Raw genomic sequence first — 26985 nt, 5'->3', positions numbered from 1 at the left:
GGGAGGGGCTTCAGAGTAGTTCAGGACTTCCATGGGGGAGATGGTGAGGGAAGGGGAGCCCTTAAGTGACTCCAATTCAGAGAGAAAGCAGTCTGTCCCCAAGCTGTGTTCCACCAGCACTCCTCCACACAGCCCACCCAGCAGATGTAAAACCACAGGCTCACTGGAGCTCACAGGGCCCTGGAGGACCTTTTCTTCTACAAAAGCCATAAGCTTTCTTTTCTCTCCCCTCTTCCAGGCTGGGATTTACTCAGGTGGCAACACTTCACAGCCCTCCCCATCCCCATTCCAGTACTGTAGTAATTTAAGAGGCAGGCAGTGGGAGTTGAGATTTTAATATCATAAATCGGTGTCGGGCCACACCTCTCACTGCCAGGCCCACGGGCCTCCTATCTTCATATTGCCTGGAAGGCTGCCTGCAGCCAGGGCTTCCCCCATCCCCTGGGAAGGATCCAGCACCAGCCTGAGAAGGGAGGCAACAGCAGCTAAAGGGGTGGAAGGAGGAGGAGACAGAAGCATGCGCTGCAGGCGCATGTGTGTATGTACTTACATGTGTGAACACATATAAAGTGTCAGGTTTACAGACCCTGGCTCAAGGACAGTCTAGGATGGGAAAGGAGGTAGGGCAAGAAGAAGCACATCTTTTCTCCCTGGTGCTTCAGCCTCACCCTATCCAAGGGACAGACATGTGGGGTGTGAGAAACCCATCCCCAGGTCCCAGCCTTCAGGACTGGAGCCCTTTTGAGTCTGGTGGAGTCACAGATCCAGTCTTTGGGGGACACTGGGTCTGTCTCCTTTTGAAAGCCCTGGAAAGGTGGGAGGTAAGAAGTAAAGGGAGACAGGTCCCTGCTAGAAGAACTTGACGCCCCGGCCATCGCTAACGGTGATGATCTCGGCCTTGTGCTCCTGCTGTAGGGCCTGCAGAGCCCGCAGTAGAGTGGCCTCATCCAGCCCATGGAACTCTGAATAGGGAGAGATAGGCAGTCAGAGACAATCAGCTCCTGGGGCCCAAGGCCTCTGAGGAGAGTGCTCTGGCTGGAAGCTGAGACCTCCCAGAGGCAGGGTATGCATATGCCATCTATACTGCTACAGCTGCCAACCACACTTCCCAGGCACTCCTTAGGAGTAAGGGGTGGAAGAAAGCCTGAATCAGCATGAAATGAGTTTGTGCTTATTTCCCCCTTCCTGGTTCTCCTCTCAGACTCAACCTCCCCCACACCTCCCATTTGTGTCTGATGCACAAGAATGACACCATCTGCTTCAGGGCCACAAAGGGGCCGTGAAAATCAGGCCTAGGGAGATTGGAGCCATTGTCACTAGACACTGACCCTAGGGGATCTATCCTAACACAAAGAATATAGCCAGTACCCCTGGCCAGGAGACTGTTAAATTCCAGCACTGTTATCTGCCCTTTTTCTAGCTTTTAGCTGGGAGCACAGGCCAGGTGCGGTGGCTCACGCCTGTAATCCTAGAACTTTGGGAGGCTGAGGTGGGAGGGTCACTTGAGATCAGGAGTTCTAGACCAGCCTGGCCAACGTGGAGAAACCCTGTCTCTACTAAAAATACAAAAAATTAGCTGGGCATGGTGGTGGTCACCTGTAATCCCAGCTACTCAGGAGGCTGAGGCAGAAGAATCACTTGAACCCAGGAGGTGGAGGTTGCAGTGAGTCAAGATCGTGCAACTGCACTCCAGCCTGGGCGACAGAGCAAGAGTTTTTCTCAAAAAAAAAAAAAAAAAAAAAAAAAAAATTTGGGAGCCTATGGCTAGCTGAGTATGTGGAGATATGGTAAGATACTGCAGGGAGATGTGGGAGGCAGCAGGCAAGCCCTGACAGGCTTGCTTACCTCACCCCTGCGGGGGCTCAGCTAAGTCAGGGAGCTTGCTTTCTGAGGAAGCCTACAACTTTGCCCTGCCTGAGTGGTGGGCTGGGCAAGGCTACAGTGCTGAAATCATGGGGTGATGGTGGGAGTAGCAAGCAGAGACCTGCAGGGCAGGAGGGGGAACAGCCAAGAGCTATAGACTCTGCTAGGGCAGCCAGGGCCTGGCAGAAGGAGGAGACACCCCCTGTTATCCCAGCTAAGATCGAAACTTGTGGTGATCCAGAGGATCAGAATCTGGAGTCGGAGAAAAATAACTAAGAGTGTTTACGCTATGTAAAAATCAAACGGTATACAAATCCTTGCCTGGCCAGAAACCAAAGTATTTAAATGGGCTGGGGGTGCTGGCCCAATCTCTTCAGCTGACACTCACAGATCTTGAGCCCTCTATAAGAATAAAGGGTGAAAGAGAGCCTGAGTCAGCAAGGAGTGAGATTTCAAGCTTAATCCCCTGCCCTTGTTTCTCATTCGGCATCTATAGCAGATGCTGAATGAAGAAAGTTTATTTATAATTTTTTTTATTATTTATTTATTTTTATTTTTTTTTTCTGAGACGGAGTCTTGCTCTGTCGCCCAGGCTGGAGTGCAGTGGCGCAATCTCGGCTCACTGCAAGCTCTGCCTCCCGGGTTCACGCCATTCTCCTGCCTCAGCCTCTCCGAGTAGCTGGGACTACAGGCGCCCGCCACCACGTCCGGCTAATTTTTTGTATTTTTTAGTACAGACGGGGTTTCACCGTGGTCTCGATCTCCTGACCTTGTGATCCGCCCACCTCGGCCTCCCAAAGTGCTGGGATTACAAGCGTGAGCCACCGCGCCCGGCAATTTTTTTTTATTATTATTATTTTTATTTTCTGAGACGGAGTCTCGCTCTGTCATCCAGGCTGGAGTGCAGTGGTGCGATCTCAGATTACTGCAACCTCTGCCTTCGGGTTCAAGCGATCCTCCTGCCACAGCCTCCCAAGTAGCTCGGATTACAAGCATGCACCACCATGCCCAGCTAATTTTTGTATTTTTAGTAGAGACGGGGTTTCATTATGTTGGCCAGGCTGATCTGGAACTCCTGACCTCAGGTGACCCACCTGCCTCGGCCTCCCAAAGTGCTGGGATTACAGGCGTGAGCCACTGCACCCGGCCTATTGTTATTTTTTAAGATAGGGTCTCGCCCTGTTGCCCAGGCTGGAGTGCAGTGGCGTGATCATAGCTCACTGCAGCCTTGACCTCCTGGGCTCAAGCGATCCTCCCACCTAAGCCTTCTGAGTAGCTGAGACTACTGGTGCAAAGCACCATGCCCAGGTGATTTTTAAATTTTTTGTAGAGACAGGATCTCCCTATGTTGCCCAGGCTGGTCTCAAACTCCTGACCTCAAGCAATCCTCCCACCTTAGCCACCCAAAGTGCTACGATTACAGGCATGAGCCACTGTGCCCAGCTGAAAGTGAAATTCTTAACTTTTCATGGGTCATAGATGCCCTTGGAAATCTTGTAATATCTACCTATCCCTAGAAAAATGCGCATGCATCCACAAAAGCAAAATTTGGGATTTTTTGCATGTGAATTCAGGTGGCTTATGGAATCCTTGGACACGGGTTAAGAACTTAGAATTGCTTGAACGTAGGAGGCGGAGGTTGCAGTGAGCAGAGACTGCCCCACTGCACTCCAGCCTGGGTGACAGTGACTCTGTCTCAAAAAAAAAAAAAAAAAACAGGCGGGGCACAGTGACTCACACCTCTAATCCCAGCACTTTGGGAGGCCAAGGCAGGCGGATCACGAGGTTAGGAGTTCAAGAATAACCTGGCCAACATGGTGAAACCCCATCTCTACTAAAAATACAAAAAATTAGCCAGGCGTGGTGGCGTGCACCTGTAATCCCAGCTACTTGGGAAGCTGAGGCAGGAGAATCACTTCAACCCAGGAGGCGGAGGTTGCAGTGAGCCGAGATTGCACCATTGCACTCCAGCCTGGGTGACAGAGCAAGACTCCATATCGGAAAAACAAAAACAAAAACAAAACAAAACAAAACAAAAAATGAACTGTGAGTGGGAAGGGAAAGGCATTACCCTCATCCTCTGTGTCTTCCCCGTTAGTCAGTTCATACAGGGTAAAGACGGAGTTGTTCTGGCCACTCCTGGAAACCTGTGAACACGAAAATGAGGAGTGAATTAGAACCAAGAATCTCCCAGGAGACAGTGAATTCATCAGCTCCACCCCTCTGATCCAGGAATGATACCTATTCCCAAATCAGGACTCACTGTCACCTCTGCAGAGTGGCCTAAAAGCCATAAACCCTACAAGTGCTATATTTATATGTGTACACACTCATTTGGAACCACTAAACCACACGTCTTCACGTGTCTGAGGAGTGACCTCGACCTCTCATTCTGGTTGTTTTCCTGTTCCAAGAATGGATGGTGTGTATTTGTTATATTTAGAATGTTGATGCTTCTCACCCTCTTCTCTTCCTTGGGAATGTTTGGGGCTGGTGGTTTAGGGGGAAGAGTATTCTGTCCCCACACCCACACTGGTTCAGAATATCTCATTCATGTTGTGGACAGTCCCATAATGGTGCAGCGGGGGAGGGGCCCCAGGTTTTTTCCCTTCCTTTCCCCATTTATCTCCTGTGGCCAGAGGCTCCAGCCAACAATAGCACTCAGGGTTCCCAGTTCTGCATTCTCCAAATATGGCCTCACATAGCCCCTGGCCTCCTACAGGCAAAGAAAGGGAGGTTCTATGCAGCCAAAGACATTGAGTCACTTAAAGAGGTTTGCATAAAAGGCCTACACTTCCTCTTTCTGCCCTCTCCCCATTTTGCTCAGTCTGGATCTGGGAACACTGGGTATCTGCTAGGCCCTAATATAGTTAACCTTTGCCATGGGTCACTGTTGAATACTTGGCAGAAGCATGATCTCACCCACTGATAGATGAGTTTCCCCCATTCTTCTGGCCTCCGCCACATGATCAGGAAGCTAGACTTGCTCTTATCCAACCACTCGAGGTTCCCTGTAAAACAGATACTTATGAAAGCATAACCAGGCGCAGTGGCTTACACCAGTAATCCCAGCACTTTGGGAGGCCAAGGCGGCAGGATCGCTTGAGCCCAGGAGTTCGAAACTAGCCTGGGCAACATGACGAGACCCTACAGAAAATACAAAAAATTCTCTCTACAGAAAATACAAAAAATTAGTCAGGTGGGTGGTGACACATGCCTGTGGTCTCAGCTACTCAGGAGGCTGGGATGGGAGGATCACCTGAGCCCGGGAAGTCGAGGCTGCAGTGAGATAGGACTGAGCCACTGCACTCCAGTCTGGGTGACAGAGTGAGACCAAAAAAAGACTTTTTTTTTAATCTCCCAAAAAAAAAAAAAAAAGTATCATGATCTAAAAAGAAACAGAGGCAAAAAAAATACCAAGGTGGGACAGAGTGGAAGAGACTCAGCTTTCAGAAAGAGAGATTCAATATTTATTTTACTATGATTAGCTACAAGGCACTCATCCTTCTTCCACTTCTCTTCAGGTTTAAGGCACAGACAGAGATTTCAATTTTGTGTACAAAGAAGAAGAAAGGACTTGGGAATTGGGCTGCCTACTTTACCGAAGACTCTGGCCTTCAAGCCAGGAGAGAGAAAAAGTTATTAAAGCAAAAAAGACTTATCCTAATTTGCCCTCAGGAAAACCCAACTAGGAAGAAAAATAAGGAATCTGGGGAACTGAACCCACCTTTCTTCCTCAGTTCCTCTAATACAATCTGGATCGACTCCACAGGAAGCTTTCCTGGTTTAAAGTTAAGGGAATGGCATACACATGAGTTGGGTAGGATAAAAATTCTCAGAGCCAGTCCCATGTTGAGAAACACCTGCCCCTTCCTCTCCCACACACATATGTGTGCAATTTCCCAACATGATATGAATTGGCATTTCCTGGATATTCAACGGAGGAAGGTAAAGAGAAACTCTTCCAATTAAAAGGAGCTTTATGTGATTGTGCCACTGCATTCCAGCCTGAGCATGAGAGGAAGACCCTGTCTCCAAAAAAAAAAGAAAGGAGCTTTAGAAAATGAAAGGTACTGTCATTCCTCACCCTCTGTCTGTTGCCTTCCTGCAGCCTTTCTCCACAGATATTTTAGGGATAAATCAGGCAGCAAAAACAAATGACCCTTACTTCCTGGCAGGAGGGGGACAGAGAAAATAATTAAAGGTAGTTACCCAAGTCTGGGCCTCACACAGAAAAGGATGGACGATACAAATAGTCAAAAGGATTTAGGTTAAAAAGCTTGGAACTTGGCTTCAGGGCAGAAATTCTAAGACCTTAATGACATCCGAGCAGTCCTCACTGCCAAGAACAAGAGGGTCTGGTACTGCATTTGCCGGGGGAAAATGTCAGCTACACATTTTCACTCTTTAAGTCCAGTTTGGGAGGGAATCCGCCTACCATGAGTAAAGGAGGGCAGGCGGGGGGGTGGGGGGTGTCTGGGCATGTGTGAAAGCGCAGAAGTGCATGTGTATGGGCTGTGGAAGAGCCTGAAGGAGGATACGCTGTAGCTTGACGTTGTTGAAGAGCGGGCTCTCCTGAGCTTCCATCACCGTCATGCTGGACTGTTTGTGCAGGCGGCAGAAGGACAGGACCAGCGAGCACCAGGCGGCCAGCTGCTTCTGCCGAGTGTCCACATTCGGTTGTAACCTGCCGGGTGAAGGGAGTGGGGCGCAGAATTAGAGGGCGGGAGGCAGCACTTGCCCGGGACGCGTTTCAGGAAGAAAGTAAGGGACTGAGGGTGTTGGCGGCCGGGTCTTTTCTCCCCCTCCCCATGTGAAGCATCAGGGCTGAGCCCAGGGTCCGGGGGAGGGGAGGGAGGCACAGCGGGGCTTCTTGGGGTCTGAGCCTCACGTAAAGAAGGGTGGGAAGCGATACTGCCACGGCCACTCGAAACTCATCGCCATCGTAGTAGCCCAGGGAACCCGGAAGCTACCGGCTAAGGACTTCCGGCCTTCGCTTCCGCACGTCCGGGCAGAAGGCAATGCAGAAAGGTTCCGGAGGCCTTTCTGGAAAGAGGAAGACCGGCAGGAGGAGTCCTCGTCATCAGGCAGTCCCTCACTGTTATCCTAAAAAGCCCTATCTTTTGGAGCAGGAAGAGTCCTGGGAAGTCTTCTGGTTCAACCCCAGAGAAAGGCCATGGCTTCCCCAAAGCGGCGAATTTTTGTTGCTGAAGTAGATCGGCAAATAAAGCCCAGATCTCCAGATCCCAGCCTTTGTTTCCTCTATACTAGGCTTCTTTTAATATTAACATTTCTGTGAATTGCCATTTAATTTGATCAACTCACAATTACCCAAGCTCCTCAATTCCAGTGTCCTTTGTTTTATTTTTAATTTTTTATTTATCTGTTTGTTTATCTTTGAGAAAGGTCTCCCTTTGTTGCCCAGGCTGGAATACAGTGGCACAATTACAGCTCACTGCAGCCTCTACCTCCCAAGATCTGGCGATGGTCCAGCTTCAGCCTCCTGAGTAGCTGGGACTACAGGCACACACCACCGCACCCAGTTATTAAATACATTTTGTTGTTGTTGTTTTGGTAGAGATGGGGGTCTCACCAAACTCCTGGGCTCAAGTAATCCTCCTGCCTCAGCCTCCCAAAGTGCTGGGACTACAGGAGTGAGTTAATGTTCCCAGCAACCCGGCTAATATTTTCTAGAGATGGGCACTCACTATATTGGCCCAGGTTGGTCTCAAACTCCTGGGCTCAAGCGATCTCTAGACCTCAGCCTCCCAAAGGGATAACAGGTGACCAACCCGGCCCTCCAATTTCCTTTGACTTCACCATTCCTCAGGCTCCTGCAGCACCCATGGGAGCACACTTTGTAGCTTGAATCACTAGAGACAGCCCTACTTCCATGATTCAGAGCTGCAGACTTTGACCACAACCACCTATCTCTCACCTCTGCCATGACCTCGCCTTCCTTGTCTCAAGACCTAGGACCCCTTTTGGTTTTATCTGACAACTTACCCAGCCTAAACTACTCAATTCTGTCCCCTTACCTACCTATCTACAGGTCAGTTCCCAAACCAATGATCGTTGCTCCATGTCCCCCACCTTTTTTTCACTCCTGGGCTCTGGAGTATTGCTGGAAGAAAAATAACGAGAACATGTTTGCCAAGCCCCAGATTCCCTGACTAGCCTCACTGCCGGGCTCTAAGGGCAGCTCCATGATCCTCTGTCTTTTATTGACTCCCTGTCACCCTCAAGATAACTATTCAAACTTTTCCACATCCATCAAGCCACTCCACCTGTCCCCATCTCTCTGCTCTCTGCAGAATGCCTTTCGTTCCTGCTTTATGAGATTGAGGCCATGCATGTGAACCCTTTAAGTTTTCCCTCTGTCTGTCTCTATACTTGATTCATCACTCAAAAATTTCTCTCCACTTTTACTCCTTCCTTTTTTTTTTTTTTTTTTTTTGAGACGGAGTCTCGCACTGTTGCCGGGCTGGAGTGCAGTGGCTTGATCTCAGCTCACTGCAACCTCTGCCTCCCTGGTTCAAGCGATTCTCCTGCCTCAGCCTCCCCAGTAGCTGGGATTACACGCATGAGCCACCACACCCAGCTAATTTTTGTATTTTTAGTAGAGACGGGGTTTCACCATGTTGGTCAGGCTGGTCTCAAACTCCTGACCTCAAGTGATCCTCCCACCTCGGCCTCCCAAAGTGCTGGGATTACAGGCGTGAGCCACCGCATCCAGCCTACTCCTTCCTTTTGGACTCAGAAATGTTGCACCCTTTGGCATATGTTCTTGCCTCCCCTTTTCAACTTCCTCCAGGACTTCTCTATCATCTTCCCTCTCGCCCTTGCCCTTAGCTCCTCTCTCATATACTATAACTATGCGCAGGTCTTCCTTAATTAAAAATATGTAATCCCTTGGCCAGGCTCGGTGGCTCATGCCTGTAATCTCAGCACTTTGGGAGGCTGAGGCAGGCGGATCACATGAGGTCAGGAATTGTTCAAGACCAGCCTGGCCAGCATGGTGAAACCCTGTCTCTACTAAAAAATACAAAAAATAGCTGGGCGTGGTGATGGGCACCTGTAATCCCAGCTACTTGGGAGGCAGAGGCGGGAGAATCGCTTGAACCCGGGAAGCGGAGGTTGCGGTGAGCCGAGATCGCGCCATTGCACTCCAGCCTGGGTGACAAGAGCGAAACTCCATCTCAAAAAAAAAAATAATAATTATATATATATATATATATATATATATATATATATATATATTTAGACAGAATTTCGCTCTTGTCACCGAGGCTGGAGTGCAATGGCACAATCTCAGCTCACTGCAACCTCTGCCTCTCGGGTTCAAGCGATTCTCCTGCCTCAGCCTCCCAAGTAGCTGGGGCTACAGGCGTGCATCATCACCACGTCTGGCTAATTTTTGTATTTTTAGTAGAGACGGAGTTTCACCATCTTGGCCAGGCTGGTATTGAACTCCTGACCTCATGATCTACCCGCCTCGGCCTCCCAAAGTGCTGGGATTACAGGCGTGAGCCACCGCACCCGGCCCAATAATAATGATATTTACATCCCTTGGTATCATAGCGAGACTCCAGCTATACGAAAAATTTTAAAAATTAGCTGGGCATGGTGACACATGCCTGTAGTCCCAACACTTTGGGAAGCTGAGACAGGAGGATTGTTTGGCCCCAGGAGTTTGAGGCTGCAGTGTGGTATGATCGCACCACTGCACTCCAGCCTGGATGACAGAGCAAGACCCTTTCTCTTAAAGAAAAAAAAAGAAAAAGTACAGGCTGGGCGTGGTGGCTCACGCTTGTAATCCTAGCAATTTAGGAAGCTGAGGCAGGCGGATCACTTGAGATCAGGAGCTGGAGAGCAGCCTGGGCAACATGGTGAAACCCTGTCTTTACTAAAAATACAAAAATTAGCTGGATGTGTTGGTGCACATGCCTGTAATCCCAGCTATACAGGCACAAGAATTGCTTAAACCCAAGAGGTAGAAGTTGCAGTGAGCCTAGATCACACCACTGCACTCCAGCCTGAGAGACAGAACAAGACTCTGTGTCAAAAAAATAAAAAAATAAAAAAGTACAAACCTTGACCTTGTCATCTCATTTCAATTTTCTGTCTGATTTCCAACCTTTCCCTCACCCAAATCCTTCATGTTCACAGTTCCTGTGACCTTAGTCTCTGGGTAAAAGAAAAAAAAAGAAAAGGCCAGCTGCAGTGGCTCACGCCTGTAATCTCAGCACTGTGGGAGGCCGAGGTGGGCGGATCACTTGAGGTCGGGAGTTCAAGACCAGCCTGGCCAACATGGTGAAACCTCGTCTCTACTAAAAATACAAAAAATTAGCCGGGCCTGGTGGTGCACGCCTGTAATCCCAACTACTCGGGAGGCTCAGGCGGGAGAATTGCTGGAACGCGGGAGGCTGAGGTTGCAGTGAGCTTAATCGTGCCACTGCACTCCAGCCTGGGTGACAGAGCGAGAGTCTGTCTCAAAAAAACAAAAAAGAAATAAAAAAAAAAGTAAAAACACTGTGCACTGTACTTGGTCCACAGAATGACCAACAAATATTTGTTAAATGAATGAATGAATGAACTATTCAGTTGATAATACCTTCTCAAAGCTCACTATTTCCTTTGACTTTATGGCACTCCTTTTTTTTGAGATTGAGTTTTGCTCTTGTTGCCCAGGCTGGAGTGCAATGGCAAGATCTCGGCTCACTGCAACCTCCACCTCCTGGGTTCAAGCAATTCTCCTGCCTCAACCTCCCAAGTAGCTGGGATTACAGGCATGTGCCATCACACCCAGCTAATTTTATATTTTTAGTAGAGACGGGGTTTCTCCATGTTGGTCAGGCTGGTCTCAAACTCCCAACCTCAGGTGATCCGCCTGCCTTGGCCACCCAAAGTGCTGGGATTATAGGCGTGAGCCACCGGCCCAGCCTTTTTTTTTTTTTTTTTCTTTTTTTTTTTGAGGTGGAGTCTCGCCCTTTCGCCCAGGCTGGAGTGCAGTGGTGTGATCTCAGCTCACTGCAACCTCTGCCTCCCGGGTTCAAGCAATTCTCCCTGTCACAGCCTCTTGAGTAGCTGAGATTACAGGCACTGCACGCCCGGCTAATTTTTGTATTTTTTAGTAGAGACGAGGTATCACCATGTTGGCCAGGCTGGTCTCGAACTCCTGACCTCAGGTGATCTGCCTCCTTGGCCTTCCAAAGTGCTGCGATTACAGGCGTGAGCCACCACGGCTGGCCTTTGACACTCCTTTATTCTTGTTCTGCTATTACATCTCTGATCTTCCCTCTGTCCCTCTTATTTATTTATTTATTTTTGAGATGGAGACTTGCTCTGTTGCCCAGGCTGGAGTGCAGTGGTGTGATCTCGGCTCACTGCAACCTCCACCTCCCGGATTCAAGCGATCCTCCTGCTTCAGCCTCTCCAGTAGCTGGGACTACAGGCGCCCGCCACCATGCCCAGCTAACTTTTTGTATTTTTAGTAGAGACGGGGTTTCACCATGTTAGCCAGGATGGTCTCGATCTCCTGATCCGCCTGCCTCGACCTCTCAAAGTGCTGAGATTACAGGCGTGACCCCACCGTGCCCAGCCTATTTATTTGTTTTTTTTTGAGACAGGATCTTACTCTGTTGCCCAGGCTGGAGAGTACAGTGGTGTGATCTTGGTTCACTGTAGCCCGACCTCCCAGGCTCAAGTGATCTTCTCATCTCAGCCTTTTGAGTAGCTGGGACTACAGGCATGCACCACGAAACCCGGCTAACTTTTAAAATTTTTGTAGAGATGGGTTTTTGCCATGTTGCCCAGGCTGGTCTCAAACTCCTAAACTCAATCAATCCTCCTGCCTCAGACTCCTAGTGCTGGGATTATAGGCATAAACCACTGCACCCAGCCCTTTTCTCATTCTTTAAGTGTGATGTTTCCTAAGAGTGTAACCTCAGCCTTCTTCTTTTCTTTTCTTTTCTTTTTTTTTTTTCTTTGAGACGAAGGCTCACTCTGTTGCTGGAGTGCAGTGGCATGATCTTGGCTCACTGCAACCTCTGCCTCCCGGGTTCAAGCCATTCTCCTGCCTCAGCCTCTCTAGAAACTGGGATTACAGGCGCACAGCACCGTGCCTGGCTAATTTTTGTATTTGTGGTAGAGACAGGGTTTCGTCATGTTGGCCAGGCTGGTCTTGAACTCCTGACCTCAGGTAATCTGCGCACGCCTTGGCTTCCCAACGTGCTGAGATTACAGGTGTGAGCCACTGCTCCCGGCCAGCCTTCCTCTTTTCAATGAACCCTTCTGTCTTAGAGTTCTCATCCATCTAATGGCTTTACAGTGCACTTCTGTGCAGGAGACTCCCACACTTATATTTCCAGACCCAACCTCTTTCCACTCCCATCCCCCCATTTCTAACTCTCTGTGGAATATAACAGCTTGTTCCACTGTTACCTTATAATTGTACATTCTTTTCTTCAGGACAGTTCTTCCTCCTCAATGGCTCTTTTCTATTATTACTGCCATAATTGTCCTAGTAACTCAAGTCCAAAGCCTGAGTCACCCATAACCTCTCCTCTCCCTCAGCCCTGGCCTCTCCCTCCTGTTTTATCCAAGTCCTGCTAATTTTCTCCCTATGGGAGAGAGTAAAAAGGGAGGTGAATTAGGAAATTATTGCAATAATCTAGGCTTGAGAAAATGAGGACGTGGAGCAAAGGAGTGTTGAATGGGGAAGTGGAAAATATTCCCTAAAGATATCTTGAGTTTTCACCTGAAACAAAGGTTTGCTTTATTTCCATGAATGCATCTGTCTTCCCTAAAGGTATATCTACTCCCTTCGTGGCATGTATTTGCCTTCATGCATTTCATGAATATATATCAAGGGTCTGTTGGTATTTTTTTTAATTTTTTTTAGAGACAGGGTTGCCAGTGGTGGAGTGCAGTGGCCCAATCATACCTCACCATAACCTTGAATCCCTGATCCTCCCCACTCAGCCTCCCAAGTAGCTGGAACTACAGACATGTGCCACTACATCCAGCTGAGTTCTTGTTTGTTTGTTTCTTTGTTTGTTTTTGAGACGGAGTCTCACTCTGTTGCCCAGGCTGAAGTGTAGTGGCACGATCTTGGCTCATTGCAACCTCCGCCTCCCAGGTTCAAGTGATTCTCCTGCCTCAGCCTCCTGAATAGCTGTGACTACAGGCGCATGGCCACCATACCCAGCTAATTTTTTTTTTTTAGACGGGGTCTCACTCTGTTGCCAGGTTGGAGTGCAGTGGCACAGCTGCAACCTCTGCCTCCTGGGTTCAAGCGATTCTCCTGCCTCAGCCTCCTGAGTAGCTGGGACTACAGACGAGTGCCACCACACCCGGCTAATTTTTTGTATTTTTAGTAGTCCCTAAAGAGGCTCAGAGTGCCACAAGGAGTAAACAGATGTATCCATGGAGAATAAAGTTGTTTTGTAGATGTTTTTGGAGACCTGGCAGTTGTGTCCAAGGGAGAGTTGAAGGTGTAGGTTACCTGGTAAGAACTGGGCCTCACTATCCAGGGAACATATAGGTGTGTTCATATACAGCAGTGGTGAGTTGTAGAGAGGGGCTGGGTATGATCCTAGAAAGTAGGAAGGTATCTTAAGAGAGTGTTGTGTGTCTCAGGAAGCTGATAGAAGGGTCCAGCTAAGAACTAGTGGTTGTGCAGGCACAGCAGGCTCATGCTTGTAATCCCAGCACTTTGGGAGGCTGACTGGGGAGGATCACTTGAGGCCAGGAGTTCAAGACTAGCCTGGGCAACACGGTAAGACCCCATCTGTATAAAAAAAAATTAAAAAAAAAGACCGAGTGCGGTGGCTCACGCCTGTAATCCAAGCACTTTGGGAGGCTGAGGTGGGCGGATCATGAGGTCAGGAGATCGAGACCATCCTGGATAACACGGTGAAACCCCATCTCTACTAAAAATACAAAAAATTAGCCGGGCGTGGTGGCGATCACCTGTAGTCCCAGCTACTTGGGAGGCTGAGGCAGGAGAATGGCGTGAACCCAGGAGGCAGAGCTTGCAGTTAGCTGAGATCGCGCCACTGCCCTCCAGCCTGGGTGACAGAGAGAGACTCCGTCTCAAAAAAAAAAAAAAAAAAAAGTAGCCAGGCATGGTGGCACACACCTGTGGTCCCAGCTACTTGGAAGTCTGAGGTGGGAAGATCTTTGAGCCCAGGAGGTCGAGGCTGCAGTGAGCCATGTTTTGCCACTGCACTCCAGCCTGGGTGACAGAATGAGACCTTATTTCAACAAACAAACAAACAAGGAACTAGTGATTGCTGTGGATATGGCAGTTTTCTGACCCCAGGGTCCAGTGCTCCTCAGCCTTGAGCCTTTTCCAGATCATATACGTCTTCTGGTTGCTGGCTTTAGTGGACACCAGGGGGCAGTGTGTTGCTAGGCTGTAGGCCACACCCAGTCCAGGATAACGTAGGATGAGGGCAAGGGACATAAGAGAGGGGTGGGGAACCTAGTAAAGGAAGCCCCCACTGCTTTCTCCCTCAATTGTAAGGTCCTGAGGAATAGATTCCTGTTGCTCAGTCAGGGTTCCTCTTCCCAGGCCCTGCGAGTAAACTGAGGCATGAAGAAGGGGAATAGTCAGGGCTCCTGGGCAGCCTCCTGCTCCTCTTGCAGGAGTCATAAGCAGAGATTCCTCCCTTGCCCCTTCCCCCACACCTCCCCAGTTGCAGGCCCCCAGCTGCTGTCCAGACCGGAAGGGAGTCTCTTCCTGCTTGTTTCCTGGAGCCGAGTTTGGATAAGAGCAGGAAAGGCCCGCCTGGGAGGAAAGAATATAGGGGTGTGACCTTCATGGAGGCAGAGAGCAGGGGGGCAGGTGAAATGAACAGAACAATGGGCCATCCAGATTTTTCCAGTTCTACTACCCAGAGCTGAGGGCCTGTGGGAGTGTCAGGGAAGGACACAGGTTCCACTGAAATGGGGAGAAGGACATTGTCCAAAAAAAAGTTTTATTTTGAAGATTACAGAACTTGTGCCATGACCCCACCTGGCTTCCATTCCCAGCAATCCAGGGATCTGTGGTGGGGATGGGAGTGAGAAAAGGGAGTAGGAAGGCAGGAGGGAGGCCTGGTGGGGGTGGGGAAGTGGAGTAAGACGGTTGTTGAGAAGCTCGTGGCCCTAGGCCTGGGCCTCACTGTCTTTACTCCTCCATACTACAAGAGTGATGAGGAAGGGGATGAGGCAGATGGGGGCTATGATCATGGCCAGGAGTACATCCTCTGGGGGGTCGGAGAAGGTGGGCTGCACCAGGGAGCAGTTGGCAAAGTGGATCTGGTGAGTCTCAAAGATGATCCTCTCTGCCAAGGGATTGGGGAAGCCCAGGTCAAACAACTCTGCAAAGTGCTCCAGGCAATCTCGCAGGGTGCTATAAGGCCTAGGGGCAGAAGAGGACTTGAGTGAGGGAGGGGGTGGACCCAGGGAGAAGAGTGCCCCACTCTCACTCAAGGTCTACCTGCAATGAACAGGTCCACGCCCTGGCCTGAGCCACCCTCCATCACTGCCCCTACCTGCTAATCATGGCCCAGTCGCACCAATCCTTTTCAATAGAATCCATTTGATCCTTATAACGATTCCAGCAATATTGGACAGCTGTCTCATAGTTCTCCACCGTCCCCCCTGTAGGTACAGATGCTGCACAATGACCACACCCCTGCCCCTCCCTACAAACCCTCCTGCCCAGGTGCTTGCAAGGTGAACCGCCTGTCTTCAAACGTGGGAACCCTTCAGAAAGTTTCCCTAGCAAAACATTCTGGCTGAGGACAGAGTCCCAGCTCAGGAATCCTATAATGACTTCCATGTGCTAAGCACTTTCCATCCCAGCCTTATAAGAACTTCCACGTACACTTTTTCCTGGGGTCTTCTCGCCCACTTGTGAGGTGGGCAGCTCAGAGCCGGGCAGGGGCTTTGTGGGAGGACAGGGAGAAAGAACACAAGGAACCCCAAGAGAGAACAGAGGGGAGTTTAGTGGGGCATCAGCTGGGGTTGGGCAGGCCTCGTGGGAAAGGAACCCTCCCCACTGAACTCGCTCTCGTCCTTGCCCTCGGCCACCCTTCCACACCCCGGGTACCCACCTTCTGATCCCGGTGTGCCTGTGGTGGGAAGAGGCTGAGCCAAGGCCTCGTGGGGCTTCAGGACAGCTGTGGGAAGAAACGGGAGAGGAGGGTAGCATAGCGGGGACCCCGGCAGTGGAGCCTGCGAGGGGGGTTGGGGGACTGAGACCATCCGAAAATAGGCTACCTTGGAAGAAAAGGAGGAATAATCTAGCCCCCACGGACGCCTCAGTGCCGGGGAGGGAGGGGCTGGCACCAGCTCCTTGTCACTCACACCCGGGCCCAAAACCCCCTTCCCTGGCCAGCTCCCGTCCTCCCAAGCCCTCTCCGAGGAGCCGGGGCCAGCACCCCAGCTTTCTCTGGGTGGGAAGCAGCTCATGCTGCGCCCGCCCCGAGGTGGGGTCAGGGACCGTCCGAGGGCCAGTGCTGTTCGGTCCGTCGGTCCGCACCCGCACCCCGGGGCCCGTTCCGGCCTCGGCCATCCAGCCCCTCTCCCCTCTCGCCTCTCCCCTCTGGGGCCTCTCGCGCCTCCCGCCCGGGCCTCGGGGCGCCGCGCTCACCGCCCAGCAGGAGGAGGAGGCGGAGCGCTGCCGGCCGCCGGGCTCGGGTCCTAGGGAGACGCGGGCCGCCGGCGCGCTCCACCCGGAGCGAGGCCATCGTGCAGCAAGGAGGCGAGGAGCGGCGGCGGCGCTGAGCCGGGCCCGGGTGTGGGGGCGCCTATATCCCCAGCCCAAGCTGCAGGAAGCCGCGCCGCTTCCTCGGAGGGGCTGGGACGGCGGCGGCCACGTGGGGGGCGGGGGCGACGCCCGGCGCCCGCGGCTGGAGGGGGAGTCGCTGCCGCACCCGCGCCTGGCGCCCGCTGCTCCCTCCGCCTCGCCGGCGTTGGCCCACCCTCTCGTAGCTCACCCCGCGAGGCTGGACAGCTCCCGGAACCCCGGAACCGCGATCGATTTCGGGGGCTCGGCTGGGTGGCGCCCAGGACTTTCCAGGGTCTCCCAGGATCGCTCCCCGGATTCGAGTCGCCCCCTCTCTCTTTCGGGTCTGGAGGGGTCGGCAAGCTACTCTCCCAGACCTGGAGAAGAGGGAGGGGGCTGGGAGCTCCAGCGGCCTCTCGACGCCGCTGCATCTAAGGGGCTGTCCTGGGTTGTGGGGGAAGGGGCGCCTGGAGCTGAGCCAGGCAGCTCAGGGTTCCTTATCCTGTCCCTAGGAATACCAGCTGATGTCAGCCCGCCAGCCAAAACTAGGGAGGAGAAGCGGGAGCCGGCCCTCCGGAGTCGGGAGAAGGTCTGGGGAGTGGGGTAGAGGGGAAAGCAAAGTCCAAATACCTTCCCTTCAGACACCTCCTGGGGCCTAGACCGCACAAACCTGTTGTGGGGAGGGCAAAATACGATGACTACGTTCCCAGGAAGAAGGTGCCACCGCTCTTCAGGACCACGGTTGGGAGAAAGAAGGGAGGGGTTTTAGAACCTTCAGTGTGCGACTTCATGTGCCAGGTGAGTGTATCACTATTTTACAGACAGAGAAGCTAAAGCTCAAGGCCAACGGCCCGGGATTTGAATTCAGAAGCTCTGGGTTCTAATTCTGTCTTCCTACTCCCCAGCTATAGAGCCTTGAATGACACGTTTACCTTCAGGACTTCTCATGTAAAATAGGGACATTCCCCTCCTCACTGTATGATGGCAGGGCATCCGCACTTGCTAAATGCTAGTTTCCTTTCCTCTTTTCCTAAGTGACTTGTCTAAGGTCACACTGTTAAGGAAGCAGCGAGGCTGAGCCTGGGCCTCCAGGGGCCCTGACTTCGACCACACCACAGCTGCCTCTTGTGTCCTGGGCCAGAGGTTCATTAGTCTGAAGCAGCTGAGGAGCCCAGGAGCTGGTTTGGCCATGAGGTTCAAGTCCCAGACACAGCTGTCAGCACCAAACTTTCCTAAATTACTCCCAGACACTGACCCTTGGACTCAGCCCGCTGCTGTTGTCCCAGTTTACTGATTCCTGCCCACCACAAATTATCTGTCCTGATCTCTCCTGAAGTCTTCATCTCCGGATCTCAAGCTCTTGGATCATGGGCACGGATAACCTGTTGTCCTCCTCTATGGTCAAGAGGCTGCTTTTGCAAGGAATCCAGTGGGAGAGAGTCAATGGCCTGCTTGACGTGAACTCCAAAGTCCTCCTGGTAAGGATCATTTCTACAATGATGCAGAAAACAGCCATGCAGTCTCTGAGATATTTCAGGCTGGGACCAAATCTTGTCCTTCCTGCCTGCGTAGGATTGCTCCTTTCAAGAAGGAAGCATGGGAGATTTCTGAGTGATAAGATGGGAGGAAGGAGCAAGGAGGTGCAGAAAGCAAAACAAGCCATTTTCACTGGGTTGGGGCCAGAAGCACATGAGCCCACTATGGGTTAGGACTGGGGTTGGGGTCAAGATTAAAGGAGACCAAAGCAAATGTTAGATTTAAAATAGAGCCTGGGCAACAATAGTGAAACCCTGTCTCTACAAAAAAAAAAAAAAAAAAACCTACAAAAAAATTAAAAAAAAATTAGCCTGGCATAGTGGTATGCACCTGTAGTCCCAGCTACTCGGGAGGCTGAGGCAGGAGGATCACTTGAGCCCCAGAGGTCGAGGCTGCAGAGAGCTGTGATTGTGCCCTATCTCAAAAAAAAAAAAAGGACAATATGGCATAATGATAATGGATAATGATAACGGATAAAAGACAAAATACTGATGAGGATTCTGAAGGTAGGTTCTGCCTCTGTCTTACTGCAGGTAACTTGGGCAGGTTATTTCACATCTCTGGAGCTCAAGATTTTCATATGTAAAATGGCCTTAAAATCAAAAAAGAAAATATAGGTAACTTGGTAGGAAGTTCCTATTTTATTTTTATCTTACTTTACTTTTTAGGAACAGGGGCTCACTCTGTTGCCCACATTGGAGTGCAGTGGAAGAATCATGGCATGCTGCAGTCTTGAGCTTCTAGGCTCAAGAGATCCTCCTGCTTCAGTCTCCCAAGTAGCTAGGACAACAGGCATATTTTTTGTAGATATGAGGTCTTGCTTTGTTGCCGAGGCTGGTCTCGAACTCCTGGCTTCAAGCAGTCTTCCTGCATCAGTCTCCTAAAGTGTTGGGATTCCAGGCATGAGCCACTGCACCTGGCCCTCGGGAAGTTTTATTTTTAGCCTAGGGTTGGAGTTAAGTTTGCATCATGATGTTGAGACCTCCAAAGGAGAGCTTATCATAGTCATTCCTGAGCTCGGGTGTCCAAACTGTCTAATTGGAGAATCTGGGAATTTTCTCTCGTTTTGATTTTCCTCTTCCACTTTTCCATGCCAGTTGGATGTTTGAATGTTTTTATTGACCTCTGAGAGCATCCGGGTAGCTGAGGGTTTACTGTGGGTGTCTTTGGAGATGAATAGGGACAGGAGACCTCACCTTTCTTTTCCATGTAGCCATAGGAGATAGTCCCACGATCTGATGATCTGTAGCAATGGGTAGAGGAAGGGCTGTATTAGGAACAGAAGCTGGTTTCATCATGGGAAGTCCCCTGTTTTCCACTCCTGAGGGCCCTCACCTTCCCTTTCTAAGCCCCTTTCTGCTTTTGCTATTAAAAAATACACTTTTTAAATCGCAAGTAATATATAAGTATATACTAGCTGCAAAATATTTAACCCAGAAAACTTTGTATCCCCACTCCTATCTCATTTCCCACATATTTTGGATTTTTTTAAAGAAAAGCATAAATGGGATTTTATACTCTTATTATTCAGTGACTTTTTTTTTTCTTGAGATGGAGTCTCACTCTGTTGTTGCCCAGGCTGGAGTGCAGTGGTGCCATCTTGGCTCACTGCAACCTCCACTTCCCAGGTTCAGGTGATTCTCCTGCCTCAGCCTCCTGAACAGCTGAGATTACAGGTGCACGCCACCACATCCAACTAATTTTTGTATTTTAGTAGAGGCAGGGTTTCACCAGGTTGGCCAGGCTTGTCTTGAACTCCTGACCTCAAGGGATCCACCTGCCTTGGCCTCCCAAAATGCTGGGATTACAGGTGTGAGCCACTGTGCCTGACCTCAGTGTCTTTTAAAAAATGTGATACTATTGCTGGGTATGCAGCTCATGCCTGTAGTCCCAGTTACTCAGGAGCCTGAAGCAGGAACTTGAGCCCAGGAATTGGAGACTAACCTGGGTGATATAGCGAGACTCTGTCTAAAATAATAATAATAATAACAATAATAATAAAGAAGCCAGGCACAGTGCCTCACACCTCTAAACCCAACATTTTGGGAGACCAAGGCAGGAGGATCACTTGAAGTCAGGAGTTCAAGACCAGCCTGGGCAACATGGCAAGACCCTGTCTCTACAAAAAATAAAAATAAATTAGCCAGGCTTGGCACATGCCTGTAGTCCCAGCTACACAGCAAGCTGAGACAGGAGGATCCCTTGAGCCCAAAATTTTAAGGCTGCAGTGAGCCATGATCATGCCACTGCACTGCAGCATGGGCTACAGAGTAAGACCTTGTCTCCAAATAGGAAAAGAAGAAAGAAAGGAAGGGAAGGGGAAGGGGAAGGGGAAAAAGGAAGGAAAGGAAGGAACACTTAGTAACATGTCTTGGATGTCTTTCCATGATACTACATATGTATGTATGCCTCTTTCTTTTTAACTGTACATAGTATTGCCTTTAGTCTTTTTTTTTCCTTGTGTCCAGTGAAATCTAGGGGGTTTTCTTTGTTTGTTTTTTATTTATTTATTTTTGAGACGGAGTCTTGCTCTGTTGCCCAGGCTGGAGTGCAGTGGTGTGATCTCAGCTCACTGCAACCTCCGCCTCCCAGGTTCAAGCAATTCTCCTGCCCTAGCCTCCCAAGTAGCTGGGATTACAAATGCCCCCTACAAGGCCCAGCTAATTTTTGTATTTTTACTAGAGACGGGGTTTCACCATGTTGACCAGGCTTGTCTCAAACTCCTGACCTTAAGTGATCTTCCCACCTTGGCCTCCCAAAATTCTGGAATTACACCGTGCCTGGCCTGGAAATCTAGTTTGTTTGTTTTTTTGTTGTTGTTTGTTTGTTTTTGAGATGGAGTTTCGCTCTTGTTGCCCGAGCTGGAGTGCAATGGTGCTATCTCGGCTCACTGCAACCTCCGTCTCCTGGGTTCAAGGGATTCTCCTGCCTCAGCCTCCCGAGTAGCTGAGACTACAGGCGCCCACCACCACGCCCAGCTAATTTTTGTATTTTTAGTAGGACATGTTTCACCATGTTGGTCAGACTGGTCTCGAACTCCTGACCTCAGGTGATTCACCTGCCTCGGCCACCCAAAGTGCTGGGATTACAGGTGTGAGCTACCGCGCCCGGCCATAAATCTAATTTTTAAGTTTCTTACACATTTCCTTATTCCTCTGCCCCCCACCACCTAGGGCTTGGAAAGAGAGGGATCTGGTTCTCGTCCAGCTGGACATTGTCTTGAGACTTCTGGCCCCAGTGTAGGTTAATTCCTCATGAGCAGGGATCCTACGACCATCCTACTGCCACTTCCCTTCTTGTTACAGGCCAAGGGTCATCCTGCCTGGAGCAGGGCAAGAGGTGACGTGACCCTTAGGAAGAGTGGCATCTCTAATCTTCGACCTCCACCCCCACCACACACACAAATGCAGAGCCACCCAGGAGGAAGTAAAAAGTGCTAGGGCCTTCTACACCTTAAAATTATATGTGGAGCATCCTGCAATAAGCGTCTCTATGATGCACAGTCATTCACACCTGCTGGTCTCTCCCCCAGCTGTCTGCAAAATGAAGAGCAGAGCACAAGAGAAGATGTGAGAAAGAGGCAGGGTCGGGGAAGCCAGAAGTCCTGGCTGGCAGGGGCTGATCCTTCCTAACTAGAGAGAGGAGACAGACTTCTTGAGAGGGCAGGGAGATAGCAGGGAGAACTAGAGGAGCTATAGCCAGGGAGCCAGCTAAGGGAGGGAAGACAAAGGAGTGGAGACACAACTACTCCATCTCTCCCCAGCCTCCCCATCTCTAGAATGATGGCACATCTGGGAGGGGCCTGACTACCTTTCGGGGGAAAAATGGTCACTGGGCCTTGTGCGGTGGCTCATGCCTGTCATCCCAGCACTTTGGGAGGCCGAAGTGGGTGGATCACCTGAGGTCAGGAGTTCGAGACCAGCCAGAACAACATGGTGAAACCCCATCTCTACTAAAAATACAAAAATTCGCTGGGCGTGGTGGTGCCTGCCTGTAATCCAGCTACTTGGGAGGCCGAGGCAGGAAAATCACTTGAACCCGAAAGGCAGAGGTTACAGTGTGCTGAGATTGTGCCACTGCCCTCCAGCCTGGGCAACAAGAGTGAAACTCTGTCTGAAGGAAAAAAAAAAAAATGCCATTGGAGAAGATGGGGTCCTTCCAGAGAAGATGATCAAGTCATATTATTCATCAACTGCTGGGGACCTAACAGTCACTACCATTTATTGAACACTTACTGTGGGCTGCATAATATGCCTACTGACACGTGCTGAAAGCTTTGCATGTATGTCTGAAAGGCACACCACTATAACATCAGAATTATCTTCTCCATGTGTGAAATGGGGAAACAGGAGGAGAAAGGTTACAGTCCCAGAGTTAGTAATTTGCAGAGCCAGGATTTAAACCCAGGATAGCCTGATGCTAAAGTTCATGTCTTAACCATTATGATTTATCACCTCCTCTCACTGCAGATCAGAATACCAATTTCTTACTGGGTCTGGAAAGGAGGAGAGAAGGATAGAGAGTTTCTTCTAGGACCAAATTGATTCCTCCACAAATAGGAAGATCCCCAGACTGTGTGCACACACCCTCCTCCTCCTTCCTTCTCCAACCCTGGCTGGACCATGACATCACATGGTGGAGACTGTTTTTTAAAAAGAACTCAGGCCAGATTTACAAGAATGATGCTCAGGCAGCGTGACTGTCAAGGACTGTGGCCAAATGACCCATAGCACACACCCAGCGGTGCTGAGAACATAGCTAGTCCCTTAGCACCTGGGGCTGACTCATGGTTGCTGTAGGACCCAATGCCAGATGCCAGGATTGCTTTCTCTCTCCATTCATTAGGACTGTCCTATGAAACCCTCCCCAGGAACCCTTCTACCCCATCCCGGCATGCCAGGAGCCTGGATACTGCATAACACAGGGTACTCATATTTGTTTACCAAGCCTTGAAGATGACAGGCAATATGCTGATATGCTCAATGCATCATACAAATTGTTTTATTTAAAACTGAACTATTAAATTAAGTATCATAGCAACTCACTTTACGGACAAGGAAACTGAGGCTCAAAGGTTAAGGGCCAGGCATGGTGGCTCACTCCTGTAATCTCAGCAGTTTGGAAGTCTGAGGTGGGAGGAGGATTGCTTAAGCCCGGGAGTTTGAGACCAGCCTAGGCAATATAGGGAGACTCCATCTCTACAAAAAATTATCTGGGCCTGGTGGTGTGTGCCTGTAGTTCCAGCTACTTGAGAGGCTGAGGTGGGAGGATTGCTTGAGCCCAGAAGTTGAGGCTGCAGTGAGCCATGATCATGCCATTGTTCTCCAGCCTGGGCAGCAAAGCAAAATCCTGTATTGAAAACAAACAAACAGGCCGGGCACGGTGGCTTACGCTGTAATCCCAACACTTTGGGAGGCCGAGGCAGGTGGATCACCTGAGGTCAGGAGTTGGAGACCAGCCTGGCCAACATGGTGAGACCCATCTCTACTGAAAATACAAAAATTAGCTGGGCGTTGTGGCACATGCCTATAATCCCAGCTACTTGGGAGGCTGAGGCAGGAGAATCGCTTGAACCCGGGAGGTGGAGGTTGCAGTGAGCCAAGATAGTGCCACTGCACTCCAGCCTGGGTGATAGACAAAAAAAAAAAAAAAAAAAGAAGAAGTTGAAGCAGTGTGAAGAAGAGGTGAGAACAACCCCCGGACCGACCAAAGCCCGTGTGCCACTGCATCCTGCGTCCAGCGCCTACGTCCCGCCGCCATCACTGCCACCACCATGCCCAAGAGAAAGGCTGAAAGGGATGCTAAAGGAGACAAAGCCAAGGTGAAGGACGAACCACAGAGAAGATCCGCGAGGTTGTCTGCTAAACCTGCTCCTCCAAAGCCACAGCCCAAGCCTAAAAAGGCCCTGCAAAGAAGGGAGAGAAGATACCCAAAGGGAAAAAGGGAAAAGGTGATGCTGACAAGGAGGGGAATAACCCTGCAGAAAATGGAGATGCCAAAACAGACCAGGCACAGAAAGCTGAAGGTGCTGGAGATGTCAAGTGAAGTGTGTGCATTTTTGATAACTGTGTACTTCTGGTGACTGTACAGTTTGAAATACTATTTTTTATCAAGTTTTATAAAAATGCAGAATTTTGTTTTACTTTTTTTTTTTTAAGCTATGTTGTTAGCTCACAGAACACTTCGTTGTTGTTTTTTGGGGAAGGGGCGTATGTCACTAATAGAATGTCTCCAAAGCTGGATTTATGTGGGGAAAACACATTTCCCTTCTACTTTTGAAAGATTTCCTCTTGGCTCCCAGGAGGAGGGATTGCCTGACTTTGACACACATGGCCACCTTGGCACAAAAGCCTTGTGGTATGGAATAACAAATTCGTTTTTATGTCCTCTTCTCCCTTTCCATCCTTCAGCATAGACTTAACTCCCTTAAGCCCAGACATCTGTTGGGACCTGACCTCTAGTCATTGGTTACCAGTGTGTCAGGCAATCTGGATTTTCCAGTGATGCCGCTGAGATGGCACCTGTCAAAAGAGTAGTGGTTCCATTTCTAGATTGTGGATCTTCAGATAAATTCTGCCTTTTTCATTTCACTTCCTGAAAGTCAGGTTCAGCCTGTGAAAAGTTGTTAAACAACATGCTAAATGTGAAATGTCAACCCTCACTCTAAACTTTCCCTGTTCAGAGCATCAGATGAAGACTTCATTGGGTTTCATAATGGCTTTCTGATTTTTGGTAGTCCATTGAAGGAGGGAGTTTGAAAGTTGTTGTATACTGTTAACGATTGTCTGCCCATGTCCTGCCTGAAATGCCATGATTGTTTATGGAAAGTGTCTTTAATAAAGCTGGATACAGCTTGAAAAAAAAATAAGTCAACTTGCTAGAGAGAATCGAATAGGAAAGAATGAGGAAGAGTGGCTAGAAGGGCAACCTGACAGGGCCCCTCAGGGCACACAGGTCTTTCCCCACTCAGTACTGTCCCTCTCCTGATTATGCTTACTTTGTCTATAGACAGTACCTTTTCACATTCTTTCCTGCAAGACACATTAACACATTAGATGGACAATGAAAAAAATACATTATTTTCTAGATCATAAGCAAGGATCCAACATACGTTAAGCAAACATGACACTAATAACACATGGGTGTTTAACACGTGGGTGTGATGTCTGTAATGTGAACATAAGTAATGTTACAAAAGGCAATATTTTCCTCATCTGTAAAATGGGGGTGATAATAATATCTGTAAGTTACAAGGTATAAAGCATTTAAAGCACAACTTGGCCCATAGTTAATACTACATTATTCTTATTACTGCCTTAGTGCTTAAGAGCACACACTTTGGAGTCAAGTAGACCTGGGTTTGCATCCCAGCTCCATCGCTTACTTGGCTATATCAGACTTTGTGCGACCGGGCGTGGTGGCTCACACCTGTAATCCCAGCACTTTGGGAGGCTGAGCCAGGTGGATTACCTGAGGTGAGGGGTTCAAGACCAGCCTGGCCAACGTGGTAAAACCCTGTCTCTACTAAAAATACAAAAAATTAGCCAAGTGCAGTGGCACACACTTGTAATCCCAGCTACTTGGGAGGCTGAGGCAGGAGAATTGCTTGAACCCGGGAGATGGAGGTTGCAGTGAGCCAAGATCGCACCACTACACTCCAGCTTGGGCGACACAGCGAGACTTCATCTAAAAAAAAAAAAAAAAAAAAAGACTTTGTGCAAGTTACTTAACTCCTCTGAGCTTGTCATCTTATCTGCAAAATGGGATCACTAGCGTGTATCTCACTGAGCGGTGCAGATGAACTATGTAAAGAATTTGGCCCAATGCCTAGCACTGCTAAGCATGCAATAAATGGAAGTTACTATCATAATGTGTAACACATATAATTATGACAATTATATTTCCAAGATATTCTGGGATCTTTACAGTTTCATAATTTTGCTCTTTTTACTATACAACACTCCTTTTTTTGAAACAAATATAGATTTTGGAGTCAGACAGACCTAGTCTGGATTTGAATTCCAGCTCTCCTTCTTACCAGCCTAGGGCCGTGGAGAATGTTGTCAATTTCCCTGAGCCTCAGTGTTCTTCTCTGTAAAATGTGGATAATACCTGACTCCCAGGCATTTTGCCAGGATTACATGGGATTCCTACCCAGTGCAATGTCTAGTGATAATATAAATGCTAAAAGCAACTTGTTAAATGTATAAATAAATGTGATTTATTTTTGCTCCTTTACATGCAGTATCATAGATATAATTTGTAGATGTGTGTACTGTGAATACAGTGGCCACTTCTCTTGCTCCCAAAGTGTCTCTGTAGCTTGGTGTTTCATCCTAGCCACAGAAGGGTTCAAAAGGCCATAGCATCAGCAGTGTGGGACCCTGCTGATAGGGAAGAGAGAAGGGGAAGTCACAGAACCAAGAGAAACTCCCTTTTCCTGTCTGGCTAGGATTTGTTTGTCTTCCACACAGGCTGTATGTTCCCTGTTGATATGGGGGTCTGTCAAGTGTCCAGCTTTGATTGGCATCTCCAGTACAGAGGAAGTAAGGAGCCCCTTAACTTTCAGGAGCTGTTTTCCTCTGGACTTGCAGACTAGAGTCCCAAACACGTTCTCTTTCTGGCACCACTGGTGAGAGCAGAAAGCAATGGAGAAAATCCAGAATCATGATGTCAGAGCTAGAAGACCTCAGAGAAGGGAGGCGGTATAGTGGAGTGGTTCAGAGTATTGATTGGATGGGTCAGAATAACTCAGCCCAAATCCCGGCCATACTACTTACCAGCTGGATGACCTGGGGCAGGTTATA

The 26985-nt window shown here is 49.4% G+C and overlaps 2 protein-coding genes and 1 pseudogene across 3 annotated transcripts; 1 reads left to right on the top strand and 2 right to left on the bottom strand.

Moving 5' to 3' along the window:
* Window positions 1-299: 299 nt before the first annotated feature.
* VPS25 (vacuolar protein sorting 25 homolog) lies at window positions 300-6838 on the bottom strand. The gene is made up of 6 exons (XM_032163717.2): window positions 6755-6838; window positions 6405-6550; window positions 5591-5644; window positions 4786-4874; window positions 3935-4010; window positions 300-962 (listed from the first exon to the last, which is right to left on the bottom strand). Exons 1-6 carry the CDS (start codon window positions 6805-6807, stop codon window positions 850-852), a joined length of 531 nt encoding a protein of 176 aa, XP_032019608.1. The 5' UTR covers window positions 6808-6838; the 3' UTR covers window positions 300-849.
* A 7983-nt stretch (window positions 6839-14821) lies between these two features.
* Window positions 14822-16669, bottom strand: RAMP2 (receptor activity modifying protein 2). 2 transcript variants are annotated; one of them, XM_032163715.2, is made up of 5 exons: window positions 16598-16647; window positions 16508-16534; window positions 15969-16034; window positions 15405-15513; window positions 14822-15271 (listed from the first exon to the last, which is right to left on the bottom strand). In XM_032163715.2, the coding sequence occupies exons 1-5, from the start codon at window positions 16602-16604 to the stop codon at window positions 15016-15018; spliced, it is 465 nt and encodes a 154-aa protein (XP_032019606.1). In that variant the 5' UTR covers window positions 16605-16647; the 3' UTR covers window positions 14822-15015. The 2 variants fall into 2 exon arrangements, with proteins under 2 accessions (XP_032019606.1, XP_032019605.1); XM_032163714.2 differs by having other exon boundaries at window positions 16508-16669.
* A 7168-nt stretch (window positions 16670-23837) lies between these two features.
* LOC131384478 (non-histone chromosomal protein HMG-17-like) lies at window positions 23838-26330 on the top strand (annotated as a pseudogene).
* The last annotated feature ends 655 nt before the right edge of the window (window positions 26331-26985 follow it).

This window comes from Hylobates moloch, unplaced genomic scaffold, assembly GCF_009828535.3.
Source record: "Hylobates moloch isolate HMO894 unplaced genomic scaffold, HMol_V3 SCAFFOLD_10, whole genome shotgun sequence".
NCBI classification, from domain to species: domain Eukaryota; kingdom Metazoa; phylum Chordata; class Mammalia; order Primates; family Hylobatidae; genus Hylobates; species Hylobates moloch.
Note: the sequence above shows the minus strand (reverse complement) of the source record. Positions and strands in the feature narration are given on the sequence as shown.

Bases quoted from the DNA above. Each gene is read 5' to 3' on its own strand.
- RAMP2 (XM_032163714.2), bottom strand. From the start codon at position 16,604: ATGGCCTCGCTCCGGGTGGAGCGCGCCGGCGGCCCGCGTCTCCCTAGG. The intron at 15,514-15,968 runs GTGGGTACCCGG...CTGTACCTACAG, and splicing joins AGGCACACCGGGATCAGAAG to GGGGGACGGTGGAGAACTAT. The intron at 15,272-15,404 runs GTAGGGGCAGTG...TTCTGCCCCTAG, and splicing joins GACTGGGCCATGATTAGCAG to GCCTTATAGCACCCTGCGAG.
- VPS25 (XM_032163717.2), bottom strand. From the start codon at position 6,807: ATGGCGATGAGTTTCGAGTGGCCGTGGCAGTATCGCTTCCCACCCTTC. The intron at 6,551-6,754 runs GTGAGGCTCAGA...TTCACCCGGCAG, and splicing joins CGCTTCCCACCCTTCTTTAC to GTTACAACCGAATGTGGACA. The intron at 963-3,934 runs GTAATGCCTTTC...CTCCCTATTCAG, and splicing joins GGAAGACACAGAGGATGAGG to AGTTCCATGGGCTGGATGAG.